The 27095-nt window shown below is 40.8% G+C and overlaps 1 protein-coding gene across 5 annotated transcripts in view; it reads right to left on the bottom strand.

Moving 5' to 3' along the window:
* Positions 1 to 27095, bottom strand: part of PTPRB (protein tyrosine phosphatase receptor type B) — a 62572-nt gene that overhangs the window by 29733 nt on the left and 5744 nt on the right. For 4 of the 5 annotated variants that reach the window (XR_012580068.1, XM_074539729.1, XM_026797308.2 and 1 more), the window contains exons 3-10: positions 22458 to 22696; positions 17029 to 17305; positions 9916 to 10194; positions 9320 to 9577; positions 8304 to 8567; positions 5597 to 5866; positions 3562 to 3822; positions 1170 to 1436 (exon numbers count right to left, since the gene is read on the bottom strand). Coding sequence is in view for 4 of the 5 variants with exons in the window: in XM_074539729.1 (XP_074395830.1) it covers positions 1170 to 1436; positions 3562 to 3822; positions 5597 to 5866; positions 8304 to 8567; positions 9320 to 9577; positions 9916 to 10194; positions 17029 to 17305; positions 22458 to 22696 (2115 nt within the window). In the remaining variant the exon portion in view is untranslated. Of the gene's footprint in view, positions 1 to 1169; positions 1437 to 3561; positions 3823 to 5596; positions 5867 to 8303; positions 8568 to 9319; positions 9578 to 9915; positions 10195 to 17028; positions 17306 to 17474; positions 17906 to 22457; positions 22697 to 27095 lie in introns of those variants that run through there. The other variant, XM_074539731.1, reaches the window with a different exon arrangement.

The following is a 27095-nucleotide window of genomic DNA, read 5'->3' as shown; positions in this document are numbered from 1 at the left end:
CTCTCAGCAACATTCATCTCCTTTTTTAAATACAGTGGAGGAAATTGTTCTTGGTGGCCTGATCCCAGCACTTCTAAAATCCTAGAAGCAGAGTTATCCTATGAAGTTGCCATTCCTCAGTAACGGCAATAACTGGTGAGGCTGGTAAGAGGCTGAGGCCCAGAGCTGAATGTTTCATTTCCAGTGGGTTTTCTGACGCCTAGTGGACAAAACATGAATGTCACTTGTTTTTCAAGCCAGCAAGGTGAGCTCAAAGGCTTCACATTGCCAGAACTATCATCACTCAGGTACAAAATCCAGTTTTTACAGGGACAGAACTTAGACATAATGAACTTACAAATTTTAAATGGACTCTGCTGCACTGAACTTACTTATCTCAGCAGAGGGGCTGGCCAACAGCTGGCAGAGTCAACCCCCCCTGCCCCCGACAACCTCCCCGCTTTTACAAAATAACTACTCTACTTTAAGCCTTTTAGTATTATTCTACTCCATTTTATTTCAGGCTTGTTTTGCCTTTTCACCTGAAAATAGTGGTTTTCAATGAGAACATTGCAGAAAACTGCAAAATGCCTTTGCCAAATTCACATAATGGGTAAAATTGCACTATATTGCCAAATTTTCCCTCTAAATATCCACAGAACTAGTATTACATTTCATGACTCTTTAAACCTAAAGAATTTGATGCAACAGTAAATCTTGTTTATGAAGTACAGAAGGACCTCATAATAACTAATTAGCCCTGGTGGACATTCTTTCTAAAGAAAAAGAATGAGTTGTGAGAAACTGAGACACAAATTCATCCTATCACCTTTAGGCAGGTTCTTGGCACACATAAGTAAGAAGTAATCATACTACACCACCACCACATAGCCAATGGAACAAGAAAGTCCCTTCCAAGGAGTGATTTGCCCAGACAGTCGTTCATTACTCTCAGGGCATATTTTTGTCTTTGTTACAGAGTGATCCTGCTGTACAGTTCCCACTGCAGTGAGAGCAGTTAGCTCTCTAAAGCTATTTACAGAAATCTGCACAGACAGTGTGCACATATTGGAGCTGTAGGGATTAAACTCCTGTTTTTCTGAATTCTCAGTGTAGTGGCTTAAACACAAGACCATTCTCTTAGATAAATTCAACTATCAAAAAGCGTGCTGGAGTGTTTTCCTTTTTACCTGTTCTTTCCTCTGCAATTGTTTGCCTTGAAGATATCCCTCCACTGACAGTGGTGACAACAACTGAATAGAGTCCTCCAGGTTTCAGGGCATAGAAATTGTATCTGTTAGTTTCACTGGGAACAGTTTCATTTTTAATGACAACATTCTCATGAATCAGTAGCACTTGGTATGAGTCTACATCTCCCAATGCTCTTGTCCAGTTGGTGAACAAGCTGTTGGTTGATCCCTGACTTGACACAGTCAGACCTGTCACTTGGGCTGGCACTGGAAAGGAAATTGTCATACTGTTACTGAGCAGAAACAAAATAAAACAGAATCCCCCAAAGAACACAAGTTTAGTCACACTGAGGAAGTGCATCAAAAGAACATTCCAATTTGCAGCCAGACTCAACAGGACTAAAAATATTTTAACTGGGGACTGCTTCCTGTCTGGGATGCGGTCTATGGGAAACTAACTAAGACACAGAAAGGTCTTTCAGCCTTTAGCACAAATTTTCTCAGACAGATGAAAATGATTCAAGATCAGGGAACTGAAAGAGATGGCATTTTATAAGTACCATTAAATAAAAGCCATCTATTTAGGAAATCATTCAGGGTTTTTGATGACTACTTCAAATATAGTCTGTGCCTTTAATTTTCCCTTTCTTCTCCCATTCCCAATCTTTAATTTCTAATAAATGGCAAACTTGTTTGAAGAATACCTCAGGCACAGTCATCTATGCTCTGTCTGTATTTAATTTTGAGGATAACGGAAATGCGTGGTTATGGTTTAACTTTTTATATAAGAAGATCTTCAGCATAACAACTTTTATAGCATCCAAAGATGAATTGTTAAACAAACATAACATTTATCTAAGCATAAGCTCATGAACTTAGCAAGACCAAAAAGGATCAAGAAATAACAAAGGAATGTAATATGTAGCACAAATTTTACCCCCAATCCTCTTTTTAAATTTGGTTTGACAATATTTGGTCAAAGCAAGGAAATACAATTACTTCTAAAGATTTCTTTTTACATGACCAAGCACAACTGAAATAAAGAAGACTCTAACTTTATAAAATGTGAATGCACTCTTCCACTCTGGTTTTTCATCAACCTTTTTGCACACATAGTACTGGTTTAGTAATCATTAACAAAAGCTAGAAAGTTAGGCACAAAGCTGAAGAAAAAGCAAAGTTGATCAAAAACTCAATCAAAAATTCTTCCAGTTTTATAATGTTCTCATAATATACTTAGCTCCAACAAGACACTAAAATGCCATATTTCTGTGCTAAATGCTCATTTCAGTGCTCCTTGCAAGTAAGACCTACTTCTGTCATGTTTACAGCAATATTTTTAAGCCTACTAAGCTGTCCTGCTGCAAGGAAGATTCAGAGGTTTGGAACACTTATTAAAACCTGTATTCTAGCTAAATAATGTTTGTTCTTTATAACTAACTTTGAATGTAATATTGACACACAATCATTGCCTGATGTGTTTTCAAGCATTGACTCATACTAGTGAAGTGGGACCTTTATGGCTGAATAGGTCCCCTAAAGGGGTATAAGTCAGATGGAAGTGAAATTCCAGTTATCTAATAACATAACAGGAAAATCGAAGTATAAGCTAAACTTCTCAGGCCTTGGAAGGAGTCATAAAATTTAAGTAAGGACCACCATCAACCCTAGGAATGCTTCGATTCAAACACAAGCAGCTTATTTTTCTCTGGCTGTGCAAGGCCAGAGCTACATTTTAAAACTTTCCTTGCACTGGAGAATGTTTAGGTCAGTGCTTAAGCAGAGTAAAGCAACTTGTATGGTTTAAAACTTGCACGTGTGCACAAAATCAGCACCCTGCAGGGGGTAAGAATGGGACCTTCCTTGTGACACAGTCATCATCCTCAGTAACAAACACATATTCTGAAATCAGAAGAGCAAAAAGATTAGAAACACATCTTCAAGTTCACATATGTGACCTTGTGTCTGTCAACCTTGGAATGTTCCCCCTAAAGTAACATTTTCCTGTGTGGTGATGTATGTTTCTCTTTTTCCCAGATGATGGATGCTTTGCATCAAGGAAGTGACCCTCCTGAAAATACACAATGAAAATGGCTCTTCTTAAATGGAATCTTGTGCTAATGTAGATTGACTAGATATGACATAATATTTCAGAAAACTGTTTTGCCAGGAATTGCACATCTATTTTCCAAAAGTCTTAAATAAATACAGCAAGATAACTGAGTGTCAGAAATTAGAGACTCAGACATGTAACTTTTTTACTGAGGAAACAAACATAAGATCAAGACTTTTGAGATTTAGACACCGAGTTAATTAAGTCCACTGCAAAGCAAAAAGAAAATTGTTAATGGTTGACAGAAGTAAAGATTGAAACAGTTTGACGAGATGATACCTGTTCTTCCTTCTACTGAAGTCCAGTTGCTTAAAGTCCCACTAATGGTAGTGATGATTGCTGTATATTTCCTTCCAGGTATCAAATCAGTGAAAGTGAATTCCTTAGCTTCTTTTGCAAGTCCTTTTTTTACAATAGGGAGCTCACTGACTTCCAGGGAAACCACATAGCTGTCCCATTCTGCAACAGGGGTCATCCACATGACACTAAGTGAGGTTTCATTAGCATGCTTCACACGGAGCTGGAGAACAGGCTCTGGAGCTGGAAAAGCACACAAATATGACAACAAGAACAGAGCTATGTGGTGAGCACACATGCCCTATCTCAAGCTGTTGTAAGAAATGTGTTCTGTAAGACAGAAATGTGACAGCAGCAGAGTATCTGCAATCAAGAGGAGATTCTTTACTTTTTCTAGGAAGCCATTCTTATAAATCTGGTATTTGTGCCCCTCTTCCAGTAAAAGACTGTTAGCAGCAGACTTCAGCAATGCACTATGGCTGTAATGCTTAGGTTTAAACTTACAGCAGGATATATATTTCAGTGCAAATGGAAGTGCAGGGAAGTCAGCAAACTTCCTCTTGAACTCTGGGCGCTGAACAGGGATATAAGACATTTGTACTATAAATCAGACCTACAACAATGTACTTCTAACAAACAAGGATGCAAATTATAGGGTCAGAGTGACATTGATTTTGCATTGATTTATACCTAAGTCAAGCTGAGAGATACTTCAAACTCACAGGGGCATAAAAGAAAGAATCTGATCAGTGAATTTCTCTGTGTGTTCATGTGTGTCTGTGCCTGCATACCCAGCAAGCATGTCTTGCCCAATATAGTCCCTGATCTGATTTTGTCCCTGCCACATTGAAATAAAACTCACTTTCCAAGTCTGTGGGTTAATGTCAGAGAAAACTGAGTCACAACAGGGCCTAATACGTGTACTTCATAACAGACACATCATGCCCCTCACTGTGGGTCAAACAGAGTCACGATATACCCACTGGTAGATATTATTAAATGGATCATGTTCTAATCACAGAATTGCTTAGGTTGGAAAAGACCTCTAAAATCATTGGGTCCAACTCTTAATCTCTTAGCTGAGTCAATTAAAAGTAACACCATAAAGTTGAATTACTTGCAACATATGTCAAAGTAAAGAGGATGAGACTGTATCTTGCTCTGATCAAGTTTGCTACAAGTCAGAGAAAGCTTCAGTTCTGTAGCTTCTACTGGTCTTGCTGTTGTGCAAAATTACAAAATTAAGTTCTTGGGGAATGACAGGTAAGGGTATAGTAGAAAAGGCAGGCCCCAGGAAGGGATGGCACTCCCCTATCTGACATTTTTCAGTCAAGTTAGTCTTGAGCCTTGCCTGTTATTCCTACTCTAAGTCTTCCTTTCCTCTGAATTGCACTTATTCTGCATTCACTGAGCAGAAATTCTAACAATTATATAAGAATTATTTTTTAAGACTGAAGCAAATCAAATGTGGCTTTGACTAATACACTGCAAAAGAATTCCACTCATGTCCCTGCAGGGTACATGTATTTCCTTTGGAAACAAAGACTTGAACAGACTAACCCATTTTCTTTATGGAGCACAAAAACAAGAACTGAGGTGTTAAAGGACAGCCATACTAAGATACGCCTTCACCATATAGTTAATATTCTTTACACAGAATGGCAAGGAAATATACTGATGAACAATACAGGAAGGCCTAGAGTGCTTTCTTTGAGACCTTTATAGGGTGCCCTACAATCAGCTTTAAAATATAGCACTGAAATGAACATGTAATGTGACACCTGAGTCATGACAGAATTGTGATATAGTTCCCATAGCTTTCACTAACAAAACATTTACTACAAAAGTAATCCCAAAAGTTTTCACGGAACTGCTAAAATTATCTCTGTAGTTTACAAAGGAAGCTCCTTTTTACTGAATTAACAGTGAAATTAATTTGTGGATTCCCAAGTACTCTTCCATTGCTCACAGAGCTGAACACTTTGCACTCTCACAGTGCCTGGCCAAGCATGCTGACCTGTTCTTCCCGTGCAACTCGTCTTGCTCTGCAAATCGCCGCTCTCCACAATGACTTCCACGCCGTACTCTCTCCCTGGGATGAGGCCCGCATCACGGATGAGGTACTCGGTGCTGTCCTTGCCGAGGGTGGCGTTGAGCACCAGGGCTGAGCGGTTCCACAGGAGCAGGTGGTACCTCTCCCAGTCTCCCGCAGGGGGCACCCAGGTCACTCGCAGAGACCGCGGCCAGCCGCTAGCGCCGGCCTGCAGCTCCAAAACTCTCTGGGGAACTGGAGAAGGAGAAAAAGCAATTCTGAAGTGGGGTATTTCTGGTGAGATGTAAATGTACTGGCAAAACCTGTCTCACAGCACAGCTATTGTACGAGCACTTGGACTAGCTAGAGGAATGGGAGTTAGCTTGTTGCAAAGGTCGGCTTTCATTTTAAAGACAATTTTTACTCTTCCCCACAAAAACCACTCACTTATTTTCCTGCTGGGTTCTGATATCAGAAATGGGCAATCCACCTTAGGGCACCCCGTACACTTCTTGGATGCCCCTTGCAGTTTTCAGTCAGGCTCCCTGTTGTTTCCTGCACTTAAGCTCACTTACAAACTATCAATTTTTCACTGATAACATTCAAACTTCAATCTCTATCAGCCCAAGATACCAGCAGCAGAAATGCAAAGTCTACTGGCTTCTTTCACAAAAATAGCTTCTTCCACCTTGTATGCCCTAATTCCTCCCAACTGTAAAAGGCACTGAGGTTAAGACACTGGTCTATTAAAGCATCCACTCCACCCTGTCCTGTACTTCAAGAATCCTGAATTTATAAGCCTAACCTTCTGCTGACTAACTGTATGCTCCTGCAGGTCACATTGGACCACTGAAGATTTCTGATTTTCATGGAACAATTAAATATTAGCCAGACCAAACAGAGATTAGAGAGCAGATGCAGACCCTGAGGACAGGATACCTGTAAGATTCATATTAAGATACTCAGAGATCAGCACTGCAGCCCTGAGACCATCCACAAGTATTAGCTACATAACTACAAGGCTAGCATCATGTTCTTATGCTTTATCTAGCTTAGTTAATATTAAATTGATCAGTAAGATCAATTAGTAGCAGAGGATTGAAGCCTCTTTACTAGCATCACAAAATACTCACCAGTTTCACTTCCCATGGGCATAGCTGGCTATCAGACCTAGAACTCCCATATGCCAGTGAATATGGGAAATGTGTTTCAATTTCTGAGTGAGTGGATAAAAGCACACAGTGTATTATTAGGAAGCACAGATGAACTTACATCACAACAGATAAAGTTCAGCCCTGTCAGGCTGACTGGACATCATTATACCCTAATGGCACAAAGTTTCAGTCCCTGAGATGTCTGTATTTCTTACTACAACATACAGTCCGGTTCTGCTGCACCCTCTCAATACACAGCAACGTGTATTATGCTCTTGGGGACCTTGCTCTCTCTATGAATTACAGAGGGACCCCAAGAGCCTAATCCCTTCAGCATCTATAGACCTATCAGTCTGGACTTATGAATTTATCTTTGCTCCACAGAGCTTCTGCTGGAGTCACTGTTTTCAAAGCTCTTGATGTCTGTGATAAAGGAAGGAATTGCTTATGATAATCGTCCTTGGAAATAGGATTTGTAATCCCAAACTTTGAAAGCATGGGGTCTAGGTCACAAAGCTGGGGATTAGTGCTGTTAAATGAGGGCCTGAAGTTCTCCCTTTAGATTGAAATGGTAATCTTAAAGGACTTTAATGGTAGGCTAAACAAACAAAACAGACATGTATATAAACCAGTCCAGCTTTGTACTTTCTGGACATGAAAGACTTCTAGGGCTCTTCCAGCCTGCACTGAGAATGGGGTATCAGCCAGGTACGTCAAGGATGTGATTTTCACATGAGATGTTACATTGTAGACAATAGATATGTACTAAAACAAATACTCTGCTCTCATACACACACATTTTCTCCCTTTGGGCTCTGAGTCTACTAGAAATTTATGTCTGTATTCTTCACTGAGTTTGACTTTTTTTTAACTATCTAACTTTTGCTCAGGCTAGGCTGGTGTGGAAGAGATGACACACCTCTAGGGCCAGTAATGCTGTGGGAGAATGATGAAGGATTTTTCAGGTTCAGAACTCATATAAAAGATACCTGAAAGAAAATTATTACTTCTGAAAGAAGATAAAAAACTCATAACTCAGCTCTATCTCAGCTGCCACACTCCTTTGTTAATCCACACTGTTTATAGTAAAGAAATCTGAGACGTAATCTTTTTCGGTTTCTAGATTTGTCTGGAAGAAGGAACAAGACTAGACCTTGCAAAATTACTTTAAAGAGTGTTAATAATTTGACTACATGCGCACTTCCCCATAATGTAAATCAGTATGCTGAGCTGAATTCAAGACAACAAAGTTGGTCAGAAGTGCAGTAGTATGCAACAGTTTTATAACAGACTCACTCAACCAAAAGGTCCAAAAAAAATTCACGACTGTTGCCTGCTCCCAAGATATGCGGGAGCTGCTTTTGGCCGTCAGATTAACTGTTGCCACAGAGTCAGCAGGGGGTATTCCTGAAACAGTATTGTGCTCTTAATCTCATTTTGCCTGGAATCCAAATAATTTTATCTCTTACAATGATTTGCTACAAGGCCAGAGTAGACAAAAATAAGTTACAATGTTCTTACTGAAGCAGAAGACTTACATGTCCTCCCAGCTGCCGTCCGATCGGTGAACAGCTCGCCACTGATTGTGCGGGCAGTAACTTGATACAGACGTCCTGGAGTCAGCTTGTCAAACTGTGTCTCTGTGACTGGTGGCTGCACACTTTTGACTTCCTTAACTGATCCAAGATGAGACAGAGTGATATTATAGAAATTGAGGTTTCCTGAAGGTCTTCTCCACTTAACTTTTAAAGCATCTAAACTGCCATCGTTAGTCACCATCAAATCTAAGACTTCAGCTGGGGCTAAAAAAAGAAAAGAAAGAGAATAAAATACAACTACCACAAAACATATAAGACCTGCTGCTTCCCAAACTCTCATAGTTAGGTTTTGATTATATGGAAGTTATATGAAATGGAATATGAATGATTTTGCTGAATAGTTAAGACTGGTCACAGTTCATATCACTTTCCAAAATCACTTCCCTAAATGCCTCCCATGCAAAACCACCACATTTGACAAGATTTCTGTAAAAGAAATTGCATCTTACTCTTCCCAGAAATTAAGGAGAGCAAAGGCATGACCCTTTTTTTCCCTACAGAAGTGTTTTAACCATTGGACTCCAGTAGGATGTCATCTTATCATTATCTCTATGACCACAGAACTCCAGCCTAAAAAATGTTCCTGAAAAAAAATAATCTAGAACTCTAGTTCTTTGAATCAGTATTTCTTTGCGAAGAGAAAAAAATCTTGATAATCCCCAAAAACCCATATCAAACCCACCAACTAGGCAAACAAAAACCCCAAAGAACCCAAACCACCATTTGACATTACAATTCTAAACCTACTTTACATTTCTTTTCTGCTTCCCTTTCACACTTTTTCTACCTTCATTTTAGCCTCTGAGTTGTTGCAGTGGTAACTTAGGGAATTAAATAAGCTTATGGTGTCTCTAACTTGGAACACAAATCACATATTATTCTGAAATATGTCCTATAATGCTATTAGGTTATGGCCTTAGCTTCTTGTTTTGTTGTGATGAATTCTGAAATCATACCTGTCCTGATTGTTTGAAAACTGCTGCTCTCCAATCCTGCAGCCTGGGTTATGATAGAGAGGTTATACAGGTGGCCTGCTGTAAGTCCTAAAAAGGTGTAGGAGGTAAAGGAGCTTTCCTGGTGAATCTCATGAACTGGCACACGATTATCCAGCAACAGCAGCCTGTAATGATCCACATGTCCAGAGCCAGGAGACCACGAAACGTGGATAGTGTCTGTCTTGACACTGACCTGAATATTTTTCACAGGAGATGGCACTGTTGGTATAAAAAGGACACATGCTTAAGGCTTAATGGTTATCTCTACCATTTCAGCAATTTTTAATAGATTTAATCTGGGAATATGTTGGGTTTCTTCAGGGTTACTGAAAACCCAACCCCAAATATACAATAAAAATGAGACTCTATTCTTAGCAAACAATTCTTTATGTCAGTCAGAGATTCATACTTTATTTCTACTTATAATCAAGAGATACTTCATAAGTATATATATAGCCATGTAGAAGAATTATACCAAATTGCTAATTTCAAAATGCAGAAGTACAGAATACTGTAAGTGGTTTTATTTAGATGAACTACAGAAAGAGAAGTCCTACCAGTGGATCCACTTATATGAAGTTCTGGGGTAGTCTTATTTCCAGCAACAGCACTGAGGACAATGTTGTATTTATTCCCAGGAATGAGACTGGAAAACGTATTTTCTGTTTTTGAAATTCTTCCTGGTATGGAGACTTCTTTTATCTTTTTATTATCACGATCAAGTAATACTAGGTTATACATGTCCACCTTTCCTGAGGAAGGATCCCATTGAACCTGCAAGCTTGTGAGTGTCGTTTTTTCCTTATTAATTACCAAACGAGACGGTGGCAAGGGATCTGCAGTTAGGAAAAAAAACCCAGAAAACATAAACCCTTTCTTGCTTTGACATTATCTGAAATTTTACACAGCAGCACAAGAAATCTTCCAAAACTCTCCCTTTATCATCATCATGCTGCCAATACTTTTCAAAAAGCTTTTTCTTTCTATTTATAAACACTGTACATTGAAGCCAGTCTGCAAGAGAGTCTTGAAGAATTCAGAAATATTACTTTTAAGTATTTGTACACACTCACTCACACAGACATACACATAGCAAAACACTTCCACTGTGGACGTATATTGCAAGTTTGGAAATCTGTTGATAGTAAAACTGTAACAACCTTAGTAAGAAACAGCAAACATGTAAACCCAGTAAATTGTACTCAGTGCCTCAGTGTACTGTAGCTTTATAGATGGCAGCAACAGTTTTCATTTCCTAGCACTCACCCTAAACACTTTATCAGTTCAGGGTATGAGCATTTATACAATTTTAAGGGCAATAATCTTTTGGTTTTAGTATTAGCTTCAACAACTTCAAACAGATTCTGATACAACATGCTTCTGCTCTGCTATAGTTCTGCTCATAAAAATTCAAAAAAACCCAAATAGTACATTGGATATACCCTAAGGAACTAATATTGGGCTTACTTCTCTGAAACTCCAAACATTCATTATGTTGTTTATTAAGAAACTCTCCAGTAAAATCACCTGTGAAATCAGATACACTCTAAAGGAAAGAGAAACTGACCAAACCTAAAGAATCTGGTTGATTTTATTCTCCAGGTGCATTTCCTCACTCACAAGACTTCATGCAAACCACATAAAATGTATTACATGTTGATGTACTAAGGTATTGACATTTATGTCTTCCAGTAAGGTTAACCAAATGCTTATTAAGAAGATATCATGAAACAACCCAAAGAAATCGAGCCTTCATAAGCTGGGACGTTAAAGTTTCCCAACAATTTAGGAATAAATTTGCCTACCACAAGAATACACTCTGTGCTACTCTTTCCTAGCATCAGACCAGGATTGTAAGGTGCATCCAGGCTGAGAACTGTGGTCTCTGTATGAACAGCATCTCAAACACAGAAGAACCAGACTATTTTTCCAATACAGTCATTGCTGCTTGTTTCCCTGAACAAAGAAGACAAAACAATGTCAATCACATAAGTTAAAAATGCAACGTAAAGGCTGCAAGGATGAAGTTGAACCTACCTCCCACCTACAAATACATAAGTAGGAGAGCCTTAGCAGCCTTCAAGCTGCTTTTTCTTCAAATTCTGGATGATGTGGAAGGTTTAATCACTTCCTACAAAGTTCTGCTGAGAACAGAGTAGTGCCACGTTTTGGTGGCATACTTTGTCAATCAAATACATTAGGAATGTCAAGGAAGCATCTCCTTCCTTGGAAACAATTAAAAACTGACTGGACATGGTCCTGGGCAACCAGATCCAGGTGGCCCTGCTTGAGCCGAGTGCTTGGACCAGATGACCTCCAGAGGTCCCCTCCAACCGCTTAAATTCAAATTCTTCCTTTGGACCACAAAGATGTTAGTGCTCTTCAGAAAAAGAGATGAAAACTAAACAAATTGATTTACAAAATCAATCAATAAAAGTAACTATCTTTTCCTGACCGCTTTCTTAAAGGCCAAAGTAAGTCTGCTTAAATCTGAAAAAGAAGAAAGTAACATTAAAGACCAAGCTCATCAAACTTCAGGCCAAATAGTTAAAACTTCACCCAGTTACAGCAACTGAAACATGAGGTTTTAATGAAAAGTGTCAGGAAATCTTAACAATAGGCTTGACTACCAGCTCCACCTATAATATATACTAAGCCAGTAAAGACTATTATGTTGGCAAAAGTGAATAGTGGGGGTATAATCTTGTTCCTTGAAGGCAATTGTTCTAATCTGAAAGGTCAGACTTTGGAAGTCAGAAATAAATTCCAGCACTATATATGGTCAGATGCACAGCCAGCTGAAAAAGTTTTAATTTGACTGACATTGAGAGAACAGTCATGATGAATGTCAAGAAGTTTAACCCTTTCTGACTAACTTAGGACAAGGTCGACTGTTCTTTAGTCCTGCAAAAGTAATCACCATTGTCATCTGTATTATTTGCCAAATTTGACAAAAAAGATATCTGCATTTTTAGAAGCACTTTTACTGTCCTAGGTAATCTGTCTTCTAAGGTGCATGAGCAAAGAAGAAAGTTGCGTGCCTAGAAGGTGAAGTTCAGAAATTCAGACTTTATCTAATCTATCTGGTCCAGAAAACAAAACACTCAGTGCTTTGTACATCCGCTAGAACAAAGGAACAATGAGACTGGGAAGTGCCTGGGCTGAAAGAACCCTGGATGGAAACAAACACTTAAAAAACCATTTACATTGTTAGACAAGTCTCTGTTGGCAATGGTACAACACCGATATATCACAGAAATAAAATCTTTTCATCAAGATATTTTTATACCATTTGACACTATACAAATTAACGTCCCCTGGTCTACAAAGGCATCTTCCAGAGACTTAATGGTCTTTGAATTATATTGCAACTCCATTTTCACTTCTGGGGAAGAGGATATGCTTTCTCTGCACAGCTGCTGCAGATCCAATTTATAGATATGGCTATGTCAAACTCCAGTGACACAACTCCCAGATACAGCCTGTAAGCACAGAAACACACCTGCCTTATGCAGGAGAAAACAAAAACAGCTGGGAGGAATGAGCCCAGGACTTAGTAACGGGGAATTCCTGCTAGTCTCAGTTATCTTCCTACCATATTTTTTCCTGCCTTTCCGTCCTCATAAAACAGTAACCTACTTCATAAGGACTTTTCTGAAGATTAAGTAAAGAGGTTGATTTCATTGTCTTTACTAAGCACAAATATCCATTTCTTTGGGATGATACGTGACTTAGAGAATCTTTATAATACGGTTATTTATTTTCTTCTGGTACTCTGCCTTTGAAATGATGATCACAACCATTACATGATTACAGATGATAGGATTATACAGCCTACAGTTAGAGCCATGTCACATGTTTTTCCTACAGACAGCTAATAAATCAAATTTGTCCCAAATAACTTGAAATTTACAGGAGTGAACACATGGCCTGGGTATGCTTCTGGCACTTAAAGACTTGCATATTACAATGAAAAACCACTCTAACAGTTGTGTCTTGGAAGATAGAATTTTGTCTTCTTTTCATTCAAATATTTAATGGATTTTCTAACAAAAAATTATTTATAGTACTCTCAGTACAGGAGGCTTGAATTGGATAGTAACATAATACAGCACTGCAATATTTTTGTAGACTAAGATTCTGAAAATGGCATTTATAAGTCTATTTTAGAAGACATAGTTGAAAGTGGAGTAATTGCAAAATTGTTTTCCATAGCTCTCTAGACCAGTATCTCAAATCTGCATTTCAATTCTGAATTGAAATTTATAAATTTAACTGTAATTTAGGATCTATTTATATACTACTATTTTTACCTAGACCTAATCATTCGCTGAAATATAGTTATACTGTGCACAGACATTTGGAGATTTGAGAACTTAAAATTTATCTTACTTATAACTGGGAAAGACAAAATCCTACCATCTTTTGCAGTACATCAATTCTTAATCAAGAAATAGTTTTATTGAGAAAACAATATGACATGAAAGGACTGACAGGAGCATATCCCAGCTTTACAATGTCAGCAGCATGCTGACTAGTTGTATGGTTTTATGTGCTCTTTAATGTCCATATATATATATATAACTTAGAAAAACCCCAACAAATTGTAAATATGCATACTTGTGCCTACTGACATCTGTAATCTCAGTTTTGCAGTGGAAAATTTATCTGTAGTTAAGAGCTGATAAATGTGTTATCAGCTTTTTCTTCCTTTCCTATTCTACCAAAATAGCACAAATGTCCCCACTGTGTGTGTTTCCTATGTATACATGGCTCATGAAGTGCATATGTGACTGCATTTTCCATCATTTTGGATGACCCATTTTAGTTCTGCTCTACAGGATTAAATACTTGCTGTTTTAAATTTACAACCCACAGACCAAAATTTCTTGAGTAAAAAAAGTCACTTTAGAGGATTAGTGTGGATTCTTGTACCAGTATTTCATACATCATTAGACTTATGATCTATGTGTCCACAAGTGAAATAGAAGCTGCTTCTCCAAGAAAAGATTCACAAGGGAATCTGGTGTTACTTGAGAGTTTATGGAATCTTCTCAAGCTGCACAATTATTCAATCAGACTATGAAACTTGCAAACAACATAGACCATGATTTTAATGTGACATTATGTACTCAAAAGACCAATATGGTCCTCTCCAACCTTTTACATTACCACTGCAACTGTGGCATGCATTATTCATTGCTTTCACCATGAGTTCCCAGTCAGAAAAGATCACACTCAAAATTTAACCAAATGTTTTGGATTTTATGTGCTTAGCTATTCCAGTACTTTGTATAAGAAACTTGATGAAAACTAAACTCAGAACTGGCACACAAAGATTTTTACAGGATTGAATATGAGCAAAAAGGTAGTTTCTGATCTAGGTATACAAACAAACCTGTAACTTTCTCACACTTTCTAATGCACATTTATGTTATCAAGACAATACAGATGTTCAAACATCATTTTGCAAAAATAAAACACATGAGATGGGATTTCTTTCATTTCAACCAACTACACTTCAACTTTCTGGTTTAACCTAGACTTCTTTGATAGCCAGTGGAGAAAGCACCTTCAATGGACAGCTTAGCCCATCTTCCTTAGAAAAAGAGCTCAGGAAGGGAACCTCACTGACCAAGGTCAGACATTGTGGTTTTAGATGGCCCATGATGACTCAGTTCCACTGCCAGTGAAATTGGTAGAAATTTTGTTTACAATACGGCTGGAAAGACTGTTTATACTTCCATATTCACAGGACAATTTCCAGGAACGCATGCCTATCGACATTCAGGCTCACTAGATAGTAAACTAAAACTACTGTCATTAAGTTACAAAGAACAGGTGAAAAAGAGCTTCCATGAAATTGGTTTAAAATGCTGCCCCTAGTGGAAACATAAGAGGAATAATCCTCCCTCATTCTGCATTGAAAAGCTCAGTATGGACAATGCAACATGGGTTGTTCAGAGGCATAATTTAGAAAAATTCTTTAGGAAAAAAAAATTGGGGCTAATTGTGTATTTTGAACACCATCAAGCAATTCAACTCAAGGAAAGCAAAGAACCACAGAGCAATCTCAGCATCTCTCTGCAGGAAACATTCATGGCTCTTTGATTCTTATTTCATGCTTTTCACTGATCTTCGCTATCCAAAATCCAAATGTAAACCTCATTTAAACTATGGTATACCAATTATCAGTATTTCAACTTAAACTTTAATCAGACTTTTCACTTTGATATCAGCTACAAAATATGATTCTAATGCTCAGCTCTTTCCAATCACTTTCATCGTACAGCCTGGAAAAATCTATTCAGCGATAAAAAAGTCATAAATGGCATGTACAAACTTCTGTGTTAATGGTACAGCATTAATCAAAATATGCTCTAAAGTGGTATCTTCTCACCTTCTATGCAAGTGTTCAATAATAGAGCTTTACTATACAGAAATGACGGTGATTTACACCTGCCTCTCTGATAATGGTTGATCTATTATTCCAATTTTCACATCACAAGTCATCAATATCAATATTAAAAATAATCAGCATGATGCACAACAAATTTAAATAACTGTCTGCATAGAAACTATTACTCATTTTTACCAACTGACATGACTTGTGCTTAGTGTACAGCTATGACACTAGCAGACTTGTCAATGGATTTTTTTTAAACTTGAGTTACCACAGGAAATTAATGGAGAGTATTTAGTGCATTTGTATGGTTAATGCAGGAAAAAGGTTCCGACAGAAAGCAACACCTTTGAACAGGTAATTGTGAAGTACTTGGCTGCTGTAATCTTCAATACTAATATTTAGAACCTCTCTAAAACTAACCTTAGGAGCAAATCAGAGAGGCATTTAATGATGGATTTTATTTAAGACATCTTTGTTTTGGGTCTTGAACTACTACCTTTAAGAGGTCGAACAGCATTATATTTTATCATCCTCACAAAGCACAACTAGAGCCTAGAAAGAGGCCAGTTGTGCCACTGCAGCTGTTGTCATTCAATGTCGTCCATTGCTTCACAGCCGAATTGTTCACATGCCCACACAAACACGAATGCAGAAGGGGGGCTTTCCTTGGCAGCCCTCTGTCAGGCTGCTGGACCATTTTTACAGCCAGTCATGGATGTGTCACTGGAAGTGCTCTGTACACAACTGCATATCATAATACCTCACTGGTGATACCCAAGAAAAACATATAAGAAGGAAGTTTCAGCCTTACTTTCTGACTTTTAGTCTCTGGCTAGACAGAACCAAAGTATGGAAACGGGCTGAAACAGTACGTTACCCTTAAAGAAGGCTTACCTACTATGAAATTGATTGTATTTTAAACACAGTAAATAAACTGTCAGCTGAGGAACTATGACAACAATGTATTTGCATGAGCACGAAGGATGTTATGGGCTACTAGGACAAAAACTTTTTTTTTTAACTTAATATCCTCACAGCACCTTCTTGTTTCAAGCCTGCTGGGTTAACTGTCGGCAGGAGTCTCTTCTGGCAGTGGGCTAAAGAGAAGTCAAGCACAGGGCTGCTATGTTCAGCAAACACTGTCCACTTGCAGTAGCTGTAAATGCATCGCTCTCCTCCTCCTCTTGGAGCCGGCCGAAGCAAGGGGAGGAAAAGGAAAAGCCCGGCGTCCCTCCCCGCGCACCTGCCGCGCCCGCGCCCCTACCTGTCTGCAGGGAGATGTTGAGAGCCTCGCCGCCGGCGAGCGGCTCGATGCGCAGGTGGTACCAGGTCCCGGCCTGCAGGTCCCGCAGGGTGCAGCCGTAGGTGCCGTTGCCCGCGGGGGCGGGCTGGCAGCCGGCCGCCCCCCCGTCCTCGGAGCGCCCGCTCAGGCTGAAGTTGCAGGCGCGGCCCGCGGCGCCCCAGCGCAGCCGAACGCTCTGCCCGGCGACGCTCCGCTCCGTCAGGTTGGCGCTGCATCCCGCCGCCTGCTCCGGCGCGGCCTGCGGAGAGCGGGGAGAGCTCTGAGAGACCCGCCGGTACCCTCGGGCTCAGCCCCCAGCCCCGTCCCCGCGCTGTGCCGCTGCGGGGCGAACCTGCCCGTGCCCCCCAGGCTCGCCTGCGACCTGCGAGGGACGGCCCTACATCGCCCCCCTCCTGCCGGCCGCTCACCTTGGTCAGGGCCAGCGCCGTCCACAGGGCGAATCCTGCTCCATAGCTCAGCATCGCCGACAGTTTTTAACGCCAAAAACCCTCGCGGGGAGGGGAAAAGGGGAAGGGACGGCGGGGTTGGGGTGGGGGTATCCGAAGAAGCGAAGTGGCGGCGGCGGGCCCCGGGGGCCCCCGCTCCCCGCCGGGCTCCGAGCCCTGTGCCGGGCCGCCCGCCTGCTGCATGCGCTCGGGGCTGCCCCGGCCGCCGAGCCGCCTCCCTGACACCGGCGTGGGGTGGGGGGGCTGCCCGCCCGCGGCTGAGGAGGAGCGGAGGAGGCGGGGGAGGCGGCCGCCGCTTCCCACGCTGCCATTCTGACCCGGGCTGACTCTCCCGGAGCCCTTCCCGCCGACTTCCGCAATCAAGAGGCGATTTCCTCGCGTCTCGCTGCGGGGGGCGAAGCTCGCCGACTCGGGACCTGCCGCCCACCGGGCAGGCGACCGGCCCCGGAGTGCCGCCCCTCTCTCCTTAAGGATCCCACCTTCCTCCCGGCTCCTCTCCCACCCCACCTCTCTTCCTTCCTCGCTGCTTCCTCCTCATGTCGGTTTCCCCCTGTGTCTTGTCTTCCCAAGCGTTCCCCGGCGCACGGGGCCCTTCAGCGGTGCCGCTGTTGGGGGGCGGCCCGCTTGTCTCACGCTGGCTGCACCTCACCGGGCGCTGCCTTGCCCTGTCTCATGGCTGCATCGCCTCACAATGTCTTCTTGCCTCTGCCCCACCTCGCAGCTGCCTTGTCTCATGCTGACCTTGCCTCATTCCCACCTTGCCTCTTGCCTGCCTTGCCTCACGGCCACCTTGCCTCCTGTGACTCCTTCTCCTCCTGCCTGCCACTCCTCTTGGACATCTCGCCTCATTCTTGCTTCATTCCACGGCCACCTCACCTTGCAAGCCTGCTCTCCTCACACCTGCCACCCTTCACAGCCATCCCTCCTCCTGGCTCACCCTCGTCTTGGCCTCAGCCATCAGTGACCCACCACTCCAGCTGCCGTGTCCCAAACTCAGATGTTTTTAAGGGTTAACCATTCTCCTGCTGGCCATGTGGCACTGCAGCAGGGCCTTGCATCCAGGAGAGCCCAGCAGAGCTGAGCTCCTGCCTGCAGGAGCACAGCCTGTGGGAGAGGCCAAGTCATCTCCGTTTTCTGTTTCAACTTGTGTCCTCGAAACAATTCCTTCCCACATCCCCCGAATAACTCCCAAGCTAAAATTACACATGCCGTGGAAAGCAAAAAAGTGTCCCTGTTTTCAGACTGCACCAATAAAGCTGTGTGCAACTCTGAGTTGGCTACTGCCAAAATGAAAACTTTCCATTTCTGTCATGCATACCCATTTCCTTCTTGCTTACATTTCAGCCTCTGAGAACTTGCATGCCAGTGTGTGCATGGGCAGACAGGGAAGGAGTGTAGACAGAAGCATTTTTGCACCCTCAGATATTCAGATACACCATAGCAGCCATGGAGTGAATTCGGGGGTCCACAAAAGAGAAGGAAATGGAATTTACTTTTTTCAATGGGAATAGTATTTTTCTGCATCTTTCTTTACTGCATTATGTGTGTGGGATTTTAACTTCTAAAAGCAGTACCTCAAGAAAATTCAATACCATCTGTATCACTTTTGCCCTCTTTGAGGGAGAAAAAGGTTCTAGGTTCTACAAACATTAGTTTGCCTTTCAGAGGAGCTGCTGCTCTAGAATTTTTCTGGGCACTAGCCTGTCTAACAAGATAAAAATATCTGAAAAACTTTAGCTGTACTTCTGTTCTGAAATCAAAGGTCTGAGCACTCAAATGTGATACCTGCCCCTACAGAAAACTTCATCTGTCCCAGTGGAGCTCTGTGCCTGATCCTAGGAAAGTGTTGTGCTGTACTTTGCAAAGCTGAGGGTAGTTAATAACTTTATGATCGTTGCCTTAAGTGACAACATAAATCTGTGTTGGTTGTTATGCCAGAGAGGATCTCCTTTGGAAGAGATGTTTTACATACTTCAGACAGAAGGAGGAACCAAACCCCAAAGAGCTAGCAGAGGGATAATCATACCATTGATAGGACACACAAGATGTGTTTCTTAGACCTAAACTAGGAATAAATGATATAGATGTCTTGTAATCATTTAAGGTGAGAGTTTTACATTGTGATTTCTTCTTTAGGTGATTGTGATATTTGGGCTTAACAGCATAAACCACACCAATACTTTTCCAGCACTGGAGAAGTACAAATCTGAAGGCTTATTGGGATGTTTGGATTACTTCAAAGCCCTCTCTGAAAATTAAAACATTCAGGGTAACCTGCCTTTTCTTGAAAAGGAGCTCACATTATTCTAGGGATTTTTGAAAACATCCAAGACCTGAACTTCCAGGGAAGATATAATTTGGATATTTAGATATAAGTTTTTTAAAGTAGGTGTAATAAGTAAAAGGAAAATGAAGCATAATCAACAAACATAAAATCCAGGAAAAAAATGGAACCTACCACAAGTAAAATTTAAAGACTTTTGGACATAAATAACTGTTTGTCTCTTCTAGCTAGCATAAGATAAATTGTGGAAGAAAATTATATTACTGTTTCTCAGAAGTGCTCATAATTCAGAAGTTCCTACTTTCTTACTCTTATTCTTGATATCATAAAATATTTACTTTTCTGTATTAGTAGGAAAGTACTGGTTTATTACAGGTTTTTGCTCCTTCTGTATGTTATCCAGAAAAAGTTGCTACATGGGTAAGGTCTGACACAGATGCCTATGCCAGCACTGGAATAAAACATGAGGGGTCCATCATTCACTGGTGGCAATATATTTATATAGAATAGCCAACATAATGCCACAAGTAATTATTTCCAGACTAGTATTGAATAAATGGGCTTTTAGTAAATCAGCAGTCACACAGCCTTTAACACTTACTGACCTGGGTGGCAAGCCAAGAAACTAATTAAACTGAAAAAAGAACTGGAAGTGAGTTTTGGGAGTTGCCGGACGTGTCTCTAATAGCAGGCTCCAAAGTCCCTTTCAGACACTTTCCCAAGGTTTCCTGACTTTTTTTTTTTTTTTTAACACCAACCTCTCTGTCTCTCTAATCAAGAGGAAATGGGCTTTGCATAGCTTTTGTCATGTATTCAAAATGCAAGCTGCAGTTTTACTTGAAATCCAAGGCAGCTCTAAACCAAACATTTTGTTCAATTGAAATGTCACTATTGTCCCCCCCAAAATGGTTATGTGCACGGCCAAATAACAACATGGCTTTACTTCTGCAGAGGCCTCAGCCTGGGCAAATGCACTTCATAGAAAGTATTGTCTTCCTCACAACAATACTCAGCACTTAGTGTATGTGTTTTCAAAGTATTGTGTTAAATCCAGTTAATCCTTTAAACATCCCTGAAGCTTGACAAAAATGTTTTTAACTCCACTCTAAAGACTGGGAAACAGAGAGGGAGGCCAAAGATTTTAAGTTTCTGTGTCTAAATTGGTATATCTAGATTCAAATGTCCAGAGCCAGTTGGAGGCTACAAGAGAAAGCTACTGCTGATTTTTTTTTTTCATAGATATGCTTAGACAGCTTGTCATCAGAATTCTGGTTTGAAAGTTTTGACCTAAGCAGCTTGTTCAGTGCAAATGTTGTGATTCAGGAACAAGTGGGGTAGAAATACAAGAGGCAGTAGTTTCTGTTAAAATGGTGCCATTTCTCTTGCTTTGGCAGGATTATGTAGTAGTAGTGTTGGAGGCAATTTGGGTAATACTTGTTTTTATAGGACATCTCCATTTGGAAAGAACAAGTATTCTGTGCAGGAGGTATGCAAATGAAAAAAGGGCATGAGGAAACAAGCTCAGCCTGCATGCACTGAGCCAGAAAGATGATATTTAGAAAGAGCTGCATCAGCTGTGGAAGGGGGTGCAGTGCGCCCATCCTTGGCTCAGTCCCTTTCCCTTGCCAGCATCAGAAAAGCAGTGTTGGGTCCATAAACCATTAAGTTTGTGGACCCTGACACTGTCCACAGCCTTCCCAAACATAACATACATTTCTTAGTCTTATCCACTTCAACACAAAGTAGTAACTGAAGCATGTTTGCCTGCCTCAATACACTGAGTGTAGTGTGGTACCCTGGAAGATAAGCCACAGGGAATTTAGGGATTTTCAGTTCTAAACCACTACGCGATAATAGTGGTACAGGGACCAGTAATGAATGTCCTGCATGCTTTAGTTCTAACTGCCTGTACACATTTTGCCAGTGGTGATTCCAGATTTGTTCTCACATTACTGAACTGAATCTTGCAGAAAAGGAAGACTGGAAATTGATTTGGAGCAAATGGCCTGCCATGTGCTCCTTCTACAGCTGGGCAGGCAGCCCCATTCACCTTCTCTGCCAGGGCAGTTTTTGGCCGGGCAGAGCAGAGACCAAGACGTGTCTGTGTGTTTCCACTCTGCCTATCAGCCAGTAGATAAGCTGACCATGGCCAAGGCCGGGGTTCCTTTCGAGGCCAGTTAAAGCATTTGGATTTCTCTTGCTGTGATCTGTAAGCAATGTATGTAATCATCTGTAAATAAGGGCATTGCACACTGTAATTCTTAGCATGTAATTAGAGCTAGACCCTCACATCATACAACAATCAATACCAGAGCCTGAGTCACTGAGAGCAGATACCCAGGCTCCTGTGGGTCCTGCCACATCCAGGAGCTTTCCATTTGTTCTCACATATCCTGATAATTTCCCTTGGACTTCAACATTTGCACCAGGACTGGGCTGTACAGAAGAGGCAGAATTTTTCTGCAGCTATGCTTCTAGCAAAGGACACTGTCAGCATAAACATCAAAACAAAGCATCCCACCAGGAAAAGAACAAAGCTTAGTCCTTTAGGTATCTTGTTTCAGGTTTTGGTTTGTTTTTTTTTAAGCCCACTTGTAATAGCTATCAGGCTCCACAGAGTGGAGCAGGCCTTATAAAAATCAGTAATTCCTCTGTCTTACCTCTTCTGTAGTGCTAGAGTACTGAAGAGTGGTTGTTGGAATCCAGGCTTTCTCTGTTACTGCAGATTTCAAGTCAAAGTAGAGGTTTTCAATGGGATTTTTACTGAAGTGTTCAGTCACATTTCTGATGAACACCTCTGTGCTACTCTTTAACACATTTTCAGGCCTAGAAGTAACAGCATTTGAAGAGGAGTATGTAGTTCTAGTACTCCACACAGAAGTGTCTGCATCTTGGAGATCTAAAACAAACAAAGGAAAATTATTGAAATCGCCTTAACATTTTTATAAACAATTAATTAGATCAATAAATGTGGCTGATGCAACTTCCAAGTAGTTCAAGTACACCTGTCAGTTCTATAGGTTTTTTGTTTTCAGTGCAAACATGTTTTTGCATCAATACCAAAGCCTGAGAAACACAACCAGAAAAAAATAATGTCCCTGAACACTCATACCATTCATTTTAAATATAGTCTGTCAGTGATTCTGAAAGGAAGAGAAAGGTTGTACTTTGTCATTAATGGCACAATTTTTTTCATTTGCAACTTTTCCACTTACTTGTATCTATCAAATGGCACACAGTCATATTGTCAGCCCTCTCCTCTCCTTTCTAAGTGCATGGGCCAGATTCACTTCTGCCTTTTGCTGGTATAAGTTTAAAACATGACTTTGTTCAGTACAATTCTTCAAGATAATTTTTTCAAGATAATTTTTTTTCTCAACGTATGTGTTCAAGTTCCTTGTGCCCACATGAACATTTCTCTTGCTTTCTAAAATCAGTTCTATGCTGACCCCATGCTAGTCCCTGACAGCTGCCTTCCCAAGGCTCAGTTAATGATCTATCACTTAACTGAAGTATCTGTAAATATGGCAGTGGGTTCGCTTTTTTAGTCACGTATCCTTCAGAGAAAGCCAAAGTTGCAATTAGAGCTCAGGAAAGATTTTACTACACATTTTTCCTCCACATTTTCAGGGCTCTTCCTCCCCATTGGTATGTATTTAATATCCTTTCTTTGTGGCAGTGAGGGCAGGGTTCAAGCTGTGGTGGCCTCTACATCTGGTAGCATCACATTTCAGCTAAACTATTGGAATTACTCATTGGCCCCTTCTCACAAAAAGCTGCCCGGCCACTGCTGTAGCACAGCTAGTGTGTGTTGGCTCAATGCCCAAGACACTTTGTCTGTCCTTGAACTGGGGTCTCCAGCATCACAGAACCTTGTTTTGCTGCTGAGCCACTGGGCTGGTTGCCATTTATAACAATTTTAGCTCACAAATCCTTTAAAAACAGAGTAGTGACAGGGTTAAATTGCAGTAGAAGCTTTCAAATGCAATTAATTGGTGTGCAATTATGATGTCTTAGCTGGGAGAGGTGTAATTACCTCTTACCCAAAGGAGCAGTGTGTGAGCTTCCACAAAATCAACATTATCAAGTTTTTGTATTTGTGTAAATATAAATGTTAACATGTTTATGTAAAGAAATTTGCAGCACTCTGATTTGCACAGAAAAGTGAGATTGTAAACTCTAGTAGGAAACATTTCCATACAAGTGTTTGCTGTGCTTGACAGCACAATGTGTTCATCTGGTAAATGGTTCTGGAACTTCTTGAAAAGCAGTAGTTTACTGGAATGGGTTGGTATCCAGAGTAGATATTTCCTTTCCTTTTATCTAATTGTGCTTCTCTTGGAAAAAAAAAAATCCAAGTTTCCATTAAATTACAAGAAATGTTCATGAAATATTTTTCCAAATCAAGGCAGTAAAAACAATACTACAGATCTCATTCTTCTCTCTTACACTTGTGCAAAGGGTTTTATCGAAACCTCAGGTCTCATCCAACTCTGCATGATCATCTTCATGCCGCTGCTTTTGCATAACCCCCTGTAGAGAGCCTGAGGTGCAGAGTCTGCTGTGGTCCCATGTCACATACCTTCATGGTCCCCACCAGAAGGACAGGAACCTTGTGCTCAAGCTGACATCAGGTGCTGCAACAAACCCATTAGCTGACAAAAGTCCAGACTTAGTCTAGGTTCCGTGACAGTCATTGTTCCTGGAGATATCCTATTTGTTGTGGGTCTCTGAAAGTCTACAGCAGGCAACTAGAAATCCTAGCCCCGAGGACTTGAAAGAGCTCTATGCCTGTCAGATGTCTCTGAGATATCCCTCTCCTACTTCAGCAGGAAGTAGAACTCATTGATAGAAAGACAGCAAAAAGAGGGTATATCTGCAGTCAGCAATCTCTTAGAGAAAAACCCCACACATTTGGGTTTCTAAGTATATATTTACACACCCAACATGAAAACACACACACAAAAAAATCTTAGCTTAATTTACGGAAAAATAGCAGTGATTCCAGCAGGAAGGCATTTGCATTCCAGTGCAATTGTGCTTTAGGAAAGCTGCTCCTCCATAAAAGGAAGCTGGTGCTGCCAGTGACATTTTTGGGACTCAGCAGCCAGGGAATATCTGGCATTCTTGGTGCAGGAGCTGAGGGGAGATCTCAACAGTGCTGGAAGCAAAACACTTGGTCCTCAGAAAAGTTCCACTATCGCACAGAGATCCCATGAACAAGCATTTGGTCACTGCATGACCCAACCTTTCATGTTAATAAGCTTCAGGCTATTCTGGGTTTCGAGCTAAAGGATCTTTCCCAGAAATTACTGGTTTCAGTCTGTTAACCTGTAACCTGTGGGTAGAAGTGACTTGTGTACAGAACTATGCCATACTGGAACTTCAGATATTTGTACCAGTGTTTTCCGTATATCCTACACTGGACTGACTTATGGGGTTCACATCTGTTACCCACTTTAAGAAAGTCAGAATTCATGTTTATATTCTAAGTAAAGCCACTATTGTGATCCTAGCATAAGGACCCTCACATCCCTTTTTCAGTAGTACTTAAAAAAGAAAATTGCATACTATAAGGCCCATGTAGCACATTTCTACACAACTTGAGTTCCAAATTTTTTAACCAGAAAAAACTCACCTTCTCTCTGGACATTGTGAAGTACACAGAAATCTCAACAGTGGTATTTTTCAGATGTGTTTGGCATTATTCCAGAAGCATCTTTGGAAATCGGTCATAAAACTGTTCTTGGGAACAGGACAGCAGCACTGACACTGTTATTGATCACTAGTGGCTGCATGATATACAGTGTGTGAACATAATATTGTAATAATCAGCAGCACACCCAGGAGAAATGATGATGTTCTGACTAAGTGCATATTTCATCCACAGAGTGTACTGCAAACCCCATCCACCCACACAGCAGCAGGCAAGGAAGGGACTGCCATACATTTCCATGTAGGAACAGCAAAAGTGCTGGTTAGTTGTCAAGAGCTGAGAACCCTACAGTGGTGCTTTCAGCCTTAGCTGAGCTGGCACAGTGCAGCTTTCTGAAATAGCTCACATTGTACTGATCTGCCTACTCTATTAGAGCGCAGTTTCAGAAAAGTAAGGCTGAACTGCTAGTGAAACATAATTGAATCAGATATTTAGTGTATGAGATACAAAATACTCCATAAAACTGCATCTAACTCTCTGCAAGACTTGAAACAAGAAGGGGGTGTTAAAGATCTCTTATGTGCAGGACAAAATGAATTATCTTTTTACCTAACTACTTGTAAATAAAAGAAGCATAATTCAGATTTCTGTTGTATGTTGGGGTATGAAAGAAAAACAAAATTCTCTGAACGTCCTTACTTTCCCATTCAACATGACTTTTAAAACCTGCAACATCTGTGCTGCTTAAAAATTTTTTCTTCCTTTATTTGGATGTTGTAGAAGTTAGTTATCATTTGTATCTTATGTCAGAGAGGTTGAATGTCTCCCAACTCCAGTCTAATCCTGAGCTGCTGTTTTACTTGCTTGTTTTTGAAATGCTGAAGTAGCCACTGAAAGGTTCTTTTAGCATCAATGGTAGCAGAACATCCATATAACTATGATAACAATACCATTGCTGTACCAGCCCTATTTCTGACACTATGAGTAGTTCCAGCTTACCCTGAAGTGGATTTTTGGTCGCTGGAAGAGGCATCTAGATTTCACTAACTCCATGGATTACACCTCTACTGAAGAGAGCTCAGCCATGCAGGAATTACATCTAGGTCTTGGTTCAGCTGCCTAAACCTAGTGGAATCTGAACTGCCCTGGGGCACCTGAGGCATCTGCCCAGGCTCTCATAACACTTATGGGAGACCTGTATCTTTCTGGGCTGGCAGCCACAGATCATGTGGAATATTGTAGAGCATCTCAAATGACAAAAAGCACCTTGTTGAGGTAAGTGAAATAATCCCTTCCTTCAGACACCTACATTTAGACACCTGAAAGTTCAAACCCACATGAAGGTCCACACAAAATAGAGAGAATGTAAATAATGAAAAATACCGGTAAAGTTGTTAGCACTAGCAGATGAAATCATAAAGCAGGACATGCCTGATTGCTCTGGGAAACTGTGCCTATTGTTCCATTTTTTTCCCCTGTGAAAGTAACTGAGCTGGTTTTGTTCTATATTCTTTGTGCTATGGCTCATTGAGGCTTTAAAAATTTACAAAACCCAAGGACCTAGGCTGCACTGCAGATTTCTCCCTTTCTTTTTAGAAAATCTAAACCCATATTTATCTCTGAGCTTCCATCAGTATACTAT

This window comes from Zonotrichia albicollis, chromosome 4 (genome assembly GCF_047830755.1).
Source record: "Zonotrichia albicollis isolate bZonAlb1 chromosome 4, bZonAlb1.hap1, whole genome shotgun sequence".
In the NCBI taxonomy this organism is placed as follows: Eukaryota; Metazoa; Chordata; class Aves; order Passeriformes; family Passerellidae; genus Zonotrichia; species Zonotrichia albicollis.
Note: the sequence above shows the minus strand (reverse complement) of the source record. Positions and strands in the feature narration are given on the sequence as shown.